Below are 10234 nucleotides of genomic sequence, written 5' to 3' on the forward strand. Positions count from 1 at the left end.
GGGGGAAGGGAGCCCACATGCAATTTTGGGGTGATGGTCTGGAGCCACGTAGGTAAGAGATGGTCAACCCGGGCCATCCAGCAGAGAGGCCGGGCCTGGCACTGCCCATATTCAATCTCCACTCCACACACACACACACATGTGCACACACAAAACTACATGTGTGCATACTCTGCACATGCATGTGTACACACACACACATGTGTGTGCAGCTCGCAGGAAAAGTGCAGGCCTGCCACAGTGGTCACACACAGTGCCTGGCAACATCCCAGTGCCCTGAGGGAATGTCACTTCCCAGTTCTCAGGGGCTGTCAGAAATTCCACATCATTTTAGTTCAGCACCCAAAGATCATGCAGCCTTCCCAGAGAGTGCCTGAGCCAGGTTAGAGCACCGGGTGGCCACAGTCCCTGGGCAGAAGTCTCACCTCTTGATCTCGGCTTTCATTTCTGAATGATGGTACAGCCAGAAAGGACAGAGCAGAGACTGTTACCTGTGGGGAGAAAACAATTAAACCTTCCTTAGCAACTCATATATATATATATATATATATATATATATATATATATATAAAAGCTTAAGTGACTGTTACTATGGAATGACCAGAACAACTGGACGACTGGTTGCTAAGACGCACACTCACTGCCAGGGGGCAGAAGCTGCCCCCAGCCCGCAGGCCCCAATCACCGATGGGGCCTGCCGGCCAACCTGTTGGCTCCTCCCCCTGGCCGGCAGGCTTCAATCACCTGAATGGGGCCGGGCCCCCAGGCTGGGATGGGGAACCGGGGGTGGGTAGCGGTGTGCAGGCAGTGAGGGAAGGAGGAGGAGGTGGGGAGGTGCGGAGGCAGAGAACTTGATTGGCCCTGATCACCGGCCAGGCCTAGGGACCCCACCTGTGCATGAATTTTGTGCACTGGGCCTCTAGTCTTATGATAACGTACTAATACATCAATAGAGTCAGAAAAGCCAGTGGATCTGAGACTTAGGCAGTTTTCTACCCATGTGTGCAGGTGTCAGGAGGGGGTCCTGGCCTCAGTCTCATCTTCCCCACATCTTATTAGGGCTGATCTGGGTCTCTCTCCTGAATCCCTGAGCACAGGCAGAGCCACCGGTTAGCAGCGCCCCCTGGTGGTCAGCCTGCCTGGTGTCTGCCCCTCTTGCTCCCCAGGAACGCCCAGGAAAGTGCAAACCCCGAGGATGAAGTGGACGAGTTTCTGGGCCGTGCCATTGACGCCAGGAGCATTGACAGGCTGCGGTCTGAGCATGTTCGCAAGTTCCTCTTGACCTTCAGGGAGCCTGACTTAGAGAAGAAGGTAGGCAGCCTGAGTGGGAAGCAGGCTCCACGCAGAACCAGAGCCAGCGGGAGGGAAACAAGGCAATGGCCAGCTCCCTCCGTCTCCATCACTGTTGAAAAAGCCTTTCTCGTCCCCTCCGCTTCCCCAGCACTGATGCTGCACTACCCAGGAGCTGCAGATGTTAGGGAGACCTCCTTGTTTGGCAGGAATAAATCTTAACCTCCTGTGCCTCATTTCCTTAGCCGGGAAATGGAGATATTTAGCATACTTACCTCAAAGGGTCATACTGAGGATTAAGCAAGTCCATATATTTAAAACACATACAACAGTATCTGCCACATCATATGTGTTCAATAAATGTTAGTTGCTATTTGTATTAGTTTTGTTGTGTTGTTATCATTATCATTGCCAATGGACCACCGAGCTACACTGAACCTCAAAGTATTGAAATTGGAAGGGGCAGTCAGTCTCCTTAAAGCATGACCGAGAGAGCTAAAGCTCACGTATTGCGCTAGTAGGTGTGCCCTGGGCCACCCGGTGAAGTAGTGACAGGGCCAAAACCAGTCCCGGGCTCAGGGTCTTTGCTCCATGTCACCGCGTCTTCCTGATGCTCGGTTAAAATGAGCTCATGGGAACTCCTGTCGTCATCGAGTAAAGCAACCATAAGTAGGAGAGAAAGGGATAGGAGGGAACGTACTCTGTCTACTACACTTATGGACAGACATGGATCACCTTCTCTGGGGACTCCGTGCCAGCCCAGCCTCTGCTCGAGCGGCTGGTTGGTGTGGGGGGAGCTGGGGCTGGGGGTCAGGACTCTGGGGATGAGCTGTGTGATTTTGGACAAGTTCTGTGACCTCTCTGAGCCCCATCTTACTCCTCTCTGAAACAGCAGCGGTCCTGTACCTACTTCCTAGTGTGCTTGCCAGGTGCACGATGATGCGTGTCCTAGCATGTAGACGGTGCTCGGTAACTTTAGCCGTGATCATTATGAATTACTCCCACTGTGAACTGGCCTGTGGGAAGTTTCTGGTTTGACACAGTTCAACTCCTCTCCCCACAAGCATCACCTTATGGTGATTTGGGCTGGTTTCCCAAGAGCTCGGGCTCGCACTGGTCCTCGGGTCTTCCAATCCTGGGACCGGGCTGCCTGGTGTGTCGGGAATGGAGCGGGGCTGGAGCGGACAGGGCTGGTGCCTCTGGCCCTCACTCTGCCATGTCCTCTCAGTACTCCAAGCAGGTGGACGACCGATTCGGTGCCTACGTGGCGTGTGCCTCGCTCGTCTTCCTCTTCATCTGCTTTGTCCAGATCACCATCGTGCCCCAGTGAGTACCCATCCTCCTTGGGTTCCTCCTCCGGCTACGGGGTCTCCAGGCGTTTGAAGGGAGGTCATGTAGTGGAGCAGAGGCGGGAATCTGGGCTGAACTTGCTCAACAGGGAGAGAAGTTTCCAAACATGTCCATTATGGACCGGGAAGCCGGGAGCCTGACTCCTCTGTCACTGGGAGGCCACGTGCTCATTCGAGGGTGGAAACCTCTCCCTAGGCACTGCCCCGCCGTGTGGGGTCTCCACACCACGGTGCCCACTGAATCACTCAGATTGGCCAGGCTCCTTTCCGCATGGCCTTTGGTTTTTGCAAAAAAAAAAGCAACACATCTTTCAAAGATAAAGGCTATTTGCTACGCTGGATAATTTGAACAATGGACTTTAGGTTCTGAAAGCTTTCTCAGAGACATGCTCCTGAACTCTCTGAGGACTGGCTGTGTCACTAAGAGGCCCGTGGCTTCCTAGGGGACCACTCTGAGTGGCAGTGGGATTTTAGAAATGATGTGTTAGTCGTTCACAGTAGGGTCGTGCCTAGGCAAGAAAATAAACTGCTCCACATTTTAAACTTTTTATTATGCAATATTTCAAACATGCAGAAAGGTAAAGTAATTAATATAATTATTACCCATCCCCTAGACCAGCGGTTCTCAACCTGTAGGTCGCGACCCCTTTGGGGGTCAAACGACTCTTTCACAGGGGTCGCCTAAGACCATCGGAAAACACATATATAATTACATATTGCTTTTGTGATTAATCACTATGCTTTAATTATGTTCAATTTGTAACAATGAAAATACATCCTGCATATCAGATATTTACATTACGATTCATAACAGTAGCAAAATTACAGTTATGAAGTAGCAACAAAAATAATTTTATGGTTGGGGGTCACCACAACATGAGGAACTGTATTGAAGGGTCGAGGCATTAGGAAGGTTGAGAACCACTGCCCTAGACATAATAATTGTTAATATTTTACATTTTTTCTGTTACTTTTTATTTTTGAAATATATATTTTTTAATTGCTTATTTAGAGAGTGAGGAAGGGAGAAGGAGGGAAGGCGAGAGAGAGAGAGAGAGAGAGAGAGAGAGAGACATCGATCAGCTGCTTCCCGCACACACCCAACCAGGAATCGAGCCTGCAACCTGGGTAGACGCTCTGACTGGGAATCAAACTGGCGACCTTTCCATGCATGAGACAATGCTCAACCAACTGAGCCATACCTGCTAGAGCTTTTCTGTTTTTTTGTTCTGTTTTTTAAAGTAAATTTTAAGCACAAGGACATTTTGCCCCTGAAAACCTCAATATACACCTATTTTAAGGGCATTTTCCTTCTTAACCACATTGCCTTATACACCAAACAAAGTTAACACCATTTCTCTGCCATGAACATCTAATACCATGTTCAGGTTCAGATTTCCAAAATGCCTTCTACGGTTAGTTTATTCACAGCCAGGACCTACTCAGGACCCACTGGTTGCCTTCGGTTATGTCTCCGAAGTCCAACTTAATCTAGAAGAGTCCCCTCACCCAAACGCCTTCTGTTCTTCATTTTGAAATAATTGTAGACTCGGAAAAGTTACAAAAATACTACGGAGCGTTTCTTTACATCCTTTATCCAATTTCCCTAATGCTGACAACTTACATAACCTAAGTAGAATAGTCCAACCCAGGAACTGAACACTACAATGATACTCTTAACTAATCTACAGACCATATTCTAATTTCATCAGGGTGCCCGCAAATAGCCTTTTTGTGGCCCAAGAGCCAGTCCAGGACCCCACACTGCAGTCCGCTGTATCTGCTTAGTCCCCCCGAATCTGTGAGACTGTCTCAGCCTTTTCGTGTCCTTCATGGCCGTGGCCCTTTGGATGAGCACCGGCCAGTGAACGTGTAGACTGTCTCTCCGTTTGGGTTTGCCTGATGTTGTCTCATGATCACGTTGAGGTTATGCTTTTTGACAAGAACCCACAGCAGCGATGCCCTCAGTGCCTCCTGTCAGGAGGTATGTGATGCCCACGTGTCTCGCTACTCAATGCCTTTTATTTCTAATGGCACTTTCTGTTGAAGAGCTGGCTCTCACCTTTTACCTGCTGTGACTCTGCCAGGATTCTGCAGCCGAGAACCAGACCCTGGCAGCAGCTGCTCCTGGAGGCCCGGCACGGAGGTGTGCAGAGCTGCTGGGGCTATGGGTTCTCTGGGCATAGGACCCCATTTTTTCTGAATTGAAGGGAGCTACAGGTGTAAATAAGCAACCTAGACTTTCTGTCCCGTTGCAAATAAAAGCCGCCTTCATTTGGCTGCACAATCCTGCAGCTCGGCTTGGGTGGGCGGATGCAGGGTAGGGGGGGGTGTTATCCCAACACCCTGCCTGCCTCCAGCTGCTTGGTTCCCTCCTCAGGCCGCAGCGCCAGGTTGCTAAGGCATCGAGGGAGGTCATTCTCTAGCGTCCTCTCTCTGTAGAAGCTAAAAGCTACTTTAAAAGTTTTCCTTTCGCTCGGAAGAGAGTTCTCTTCCCTGTTCAGGCTGTTTAGAGCAGCTAAGTGCTGGCTTCCGGAGGAGCCTGGAACAGAGACCTCACTTGAACGCCTCCCTAGAGGCCTCCCCTGCCTCCTCAAACCCATCACTTGCCTTCAACCTGCCAACATGCCTGGCATCCCCGGGCCACTGCCCTCCCTGAGAAAAAAGGGATTTCAGTGGCCTCTCTCCTGTGACGGGGTGGGGTGTGCCTCTCCTCGGCCAGCCCCTGCCCCAGGAGCGCCAGTGGAAGGTTCCAGATGCAAAGTCACTTGCAGCTCTTTTGTCTGAGGATTCTGGTCTGCGGTGGACGTTAAGGTCACCTGTGCTCTGCCTCAGTTTTTGTTGAACTGGTTGGAATCGGAGAGCACAAATGGAGCAGGCCTTGGGGGCCTTGGCAGTGGGAGGGGACAGGGTTTAGGGGCTCTGCCCTTCGAAGGGACATGACTGCTGTTTCTCAGAGTGACTGGTTGAGCAGCTTGACAAATGCATTTCTATAAAGATGGCTGTTTATCAAATCAGTTTCAGCCTTCGTAGTTATCAAGCGAGCCATGGGTGGCTGCTTGGAGGGAGGGAATAACCAAGTGATTTTTTAAAAATATATTTTTATTGATTTCAGAGAGGAAGGGAGAGGGTGAGAGAGATAGAAACATTAATGATGAGAGAGAATCATTGATCTGCTGCCTCCTGCACGCCTCCCACTGGGAGTATACCTGCAACCAAGGTACATGCCCTTGACCGGACTCGAACCCGGAACCCTTCAGGTCATAGGCTGACGCTCTATCCACTGAGCCAAACCAGCCAGGGCCAAGTGATTTTTAAGATGAGTCCTTCCAAGATAAATGAAGGGAGTGTGTGGATACCTAAGGTAAATGGAGGGAGTGTGTGGATAGCTAAGAATTTGGCAAAGTGCTGAGCAGGTTTCTCCCGGTTCTCCACTCCGCGCCCTGTGGCTGCTGCTCCGCAAGAAGGCGTGGGAGTGTGGGAAGGGCAGGAGCCAGACTGTCACAGAGGAGGGTCCTAGATGGGTTCGCAAGGCTGCGTGAGCCCTTCTGAGCGAGTCAGGGACTAGGGAAGCCTGGGCGGTGGGAGCAGGGGAAATGGAGCCACTTCTGCTTCCTTCCCAGGGGCGCTCAGAGCCCCAGCCCAGAACTGTGAGGAGGGCGCTGCAGCTGGCTTGCGGGACAGCCCGTGAGAAGCTGTCGCCCGCCTCCTGGACATGACTGCACTTCCATCCCGTCATCTCCTCTCTCCTTCAGCTCCGTGTTCATGCTGAGCTTCTACCTGACCTGTTTCGTGCTGCTGACCTTGGTGGTATTTGTGTCCGTGATCTACTCCTGCGTGAAGGTGAGTCTGGCTGGCACCCTTCCTTGCCTCCTTCTTCCCTTCCGTCCCAGCCCACTGACGGGCCCCTCCGGATCGGGGGGTGTGTTGCTGGGTCACAGCTCTCGGCTGGCCTGGGCTGCAGGCTGGACTGAGGGGGTGGTTTGTCCGTGGAGCCTCGTTTGCATTGACTGTGCAATCAGCCTTCATAGATCTTTGCAACAAGAAGATGGTGTCGCCCCCTCTCTTGTCTGTCCCTCGGTGTCCGGCGGGTGGAGGAAGGGCACCTAGCACAGTGCCTGGCATGAAGCAGTGGTCAGATATTTGCTGAAAGAATGGGTGTGGAAGGGACCTCTCACCACCCCCCTCAGGGTCCCCGTGGGCCCTGGAATGGGCCCCGGAGGGGACCGAGGAGATGATGGCTTTGGAGCTGCTCATCGTATGGACGAGGAGGAGGCACAGAGTGGTGAGTGGTTCAGTCAGGGCCACACAGCGGGTAACGTGGGCACGAGGCCCTGTCCTGTGTTTCCCTCTCACGCCTTCTCTGGGGCGTGCTGTGCCCACCAGCCAGCTGTGTCCTGGGAGGGACCTGGCCACAGGCTCTTCGGGTCCATTGTAGCAAGTACAGGTTCCCATTTCCTTATCCACCAAGTCTGGCTCTTCTTTTCTTTCCAGTCGATTCAGAATTCCCTGGGTGGAGGGGCCAGTCGGTCCCAGAGAGCCCTCTGTGCCCAGGCAGGGACCAGCCCCTCCAGCTTCTGCCTTGGCCACTTCTCTGCTCCTCCTGACACTCGCTCGGAGCCACGCCCCTGGGCTGGGGTCGGGTGGGCCAGGCCCTGCCATCACCCCTGCACACTCCTCAGTGGGCACATGTCCTTCTTCCGGAAGGGGTCCTTCATGAGGGTGTTAACTGTTTCATCACCTGATAGCAAGGTCTTGGTGGACTGACTGTCCGAACCGGAAGGCCTTGGGAATGATCTGGCGTGGTGCAGCCCTCCCTGAGCAGGTGGCCCTGAGCAGGTGCCCAGGGAGGTGCCCCTGAAGTGGATGCCCAGGGAGGCGCAGGCGGGCTGGGTCACTTGGCACGTGGAGCCATGTTGGAAGCCGGTGGCTTTGCTGCATCACAGGCTCATCCTGGTTCCTTGTCCCTCCACTGGTTCTCCCTCAAGGCTCTGTGTTCAGGCACCTCCTGCCTTGGGTCCTCTCTTTCATTTTCAAGCCTTCCCCACCCCCAGCCTGCTAGTTCCCCAGTGGGAGCCCTGCTTCCTTCATCTCACGGCTGTAAGAGCACACCACATACTCACAGGAGGCAAAAGGTGGAGGCAGCCCCGTGTCCATCAGCAGATGGACAGGTCAGCCGAGTGGTATATGTATACAATGGAACGTTATCTGCCCATAGAAAGCAGTGATGTTCTGACACATGCTACCACATGGCTGAACCTTGAGGACATCATGCTAAGTGAGAGAAGCCAGACACAAAAGAACATATATTGCATGATTCTACTTATATGAAATATCTGGAATAGGCAAATTCATAGAGACAGGAAGTAGATTACAGGACACCAGGGGTCGGAAGGAGGGGGATGGGGAGTTACTGGCCAGTGGTACAGTTTCTGTTTGGGGTGATGAAGGGGTTTTGGAAAGACATGGCAGTGATGATTGCCCAACATGGTGCATGTAATTAATGCCACTGAATCGTGCACTTAAGATGAATAACATGGCACATTTTATGTCATTTATATTTTACCACAATAAAAAGAGTCAAAACAACCTTTAAAAAAAAGTACATGATAGCTAAAAGGGCCCCTTAAACATTTTTTCTGAACACCAAAAGGATCTTTTCTCTTTATCAGCTGAGGCAAAGTCATTGTTTGAGGCACGTGTGTAGTCTATGGAAGCCAGACCAAAGCTACATGTGGTCTACAGTACTTAAACCACAACAGATTTCCCTCTTTCCTCCTAGCTGCTTGGGTAGACCTGGGCTACACAGATTTCATTGGATCTGTGTTCCCCATCTGCATGTGCCTCTGATGGTGCGGGAGGAGGAGGAGTTAGGGGAGGAGGAAAAGAGGGGAGCCCATTCGTATCCGCACCACCCTTACTTCCCAGCCCGCCTTCTCCGCCGCCTGCACTGGCCGTTTTGAGTTAGTGCTTTGGTCTAGTGAATTCTTTTCACCCCTGTTCACGGTTATTCATGGGGAGCATTCCTGCCTCCTCTGTTTTATTGACTCTACCTCGTCTGTAATCACTGCCACACTCAGTCAGCTTGTTCTCCGATCCTGCATCCAGCCCTGTGGTCTTTCTGATGCTTCTGAGGAGACCCAGCTTCCTCAGGGGGAGGATGGTGGGTGGAATGCCCACCTCCCCGCCCCCAGTTGGTCCCCCACCAGCCCCACCCTCCAACCAGGGTGACCACTCTTCCATCTTGCCGATGTAGAGCTTCTGTAAAGACTTTGTTTAGAAAAAAATCCCCTGTGGTCGGTCAAGTATGGAACCTGCTGAGCTGGGCCAGGAGCGGAACTCACTCTGACACCCACCCTGGGTCCCGTGCTTCCCTCCCAGCCTCTCAACAAGCTGTCCTGTCAGCATTTGTTTACTTTCTGGGAAGTAGACCCCAACCTGAGAAGTCGTTGGTGGAACAGACCCCTCTTCTGTTTCATTATTTTCCTCTCCGCTTTCATGTTGCCCGTTGGCTGTCTGCACAGTGAGACATGAAGGGGCAGTTCTCCCTGTTGGGGTGCACACGGGCAGCCTGGCCCTCCCTCCGGATGCAGGATGTGGGCCTGGCACTAGCACAGTCGCACCTGCCTGCAGGCGGACTGACAGCGCTGATTCGGTCACCTTTGCAGGTATTTTCCGTGAAGCTGATGGACTAGAATTTTCAGTGTTGCTCTGCTTTCCCTCTGAGAACATTTGCCCGTTACCAGATCTCAGTGGTCATCGCATTCCCACGGTTTCTCAGCCTCGGCTGGTGGCTTTTCCCTGAGATGCAGCAGTTCCTCCCGTACCCCGCCCGGTACAGGCGCCGCAGAAACAAAACCAAGCAGTTCCGTCAGACGTGGCTTCTTTCTCCATTTTATTGACTTTCCCATTTCCCCCAGACAATGTGGACTTACTTTCCCAAATCGTCCATATTGTAACCCTTTTGAAGAGAGGAGCGTGAAGAAAGTGGTGGCTGAATTGGTGGTCGTCCGGGCTCCGCCAGGGAGCCATTCCCACTCCTTCCTGCTGGGCGTTTTCCCTTCCTGCTCGCTGAGGGCTGTGGTCGCCTTGCCACTGGGTCTGTCCCTCTCTTCCTGATGCAGCGTGGCCCAGTTCGCACACAGCCCCAGCTGGCTCACGGAGGCTCATTTGGTGCCTTGGTCTTCATCTTGTCCCGAAGTCCTGGTCTCGTTTCCAGAGCACATCAGCTACCCCCCTGAACCCACTGTCTCTGGGGTGCCTTGCCCTGAGGATCACCCCTGGACACTTCCTCCTGGTGATGCTGCCTTGTCTGAACCTGCACACGGCACTCTCCCCTTCCCTTGGCATCCGTGCCGCCCTGGGCCCAGAGCTGCTCTTCTTAGAGGGCCATCCTAAATCCCTCCCGCCATCACACGTGGTCCACAGCCTCAGAGAATTTCAGATCGGAAGGGGCCTGGGCAATGAGGCAGCCCTGACACCCTCCTGAGGCTGGACTCCCTCTATCATAACCCTGTGAGGCATGGGCCAGCCTCTGCTTGGTCACTCCAGGACGCGAGCGAGCTCACATCTCCTGAGCGCAGCCCCCCGCCCCG

The 10234-nt window shown here is 52.9% G+C and overlaps 1 protein-coding gene across 1 annotated transcript in view; it reads left to right on the forward strand.

Annotated features, from left to right (window-relative positions):
* The window catches only part of ADCY5 (adenylate cyclase 5), a 154213-nt gene that overhangs the window by 120621 nt on the left and 23358 nt on the right, over positions 1-10234 (forward strand). The window contains 3 exon segments of the mRNA XM_023757302.1: positions 1135-1311; positions 2519-2616; positions 6395-6482. Of these exon segments, the coding sequence (XP_023613070.1) occupies positions 1135-1311; positions 2519-2616; positions 6395-6482 (363 nt within the window).

This window comes from Myotis lucifugus, unplaced genomic scaffold (assembly GCF_000147115.1).
Source record: "Myotis lucifugus unplaced genomic scaffold, Myoluc2.0 scaffold_105, whole genome shotgun sequence".
In the NCBI taxonomy this organism is placed as follows: domain Eukaryota; kingdom Metazoa; phylum Chordata; class Mammalia; order Chiroptera; family Vespertilionidae; genus Myotis; species Myotis lucifugus.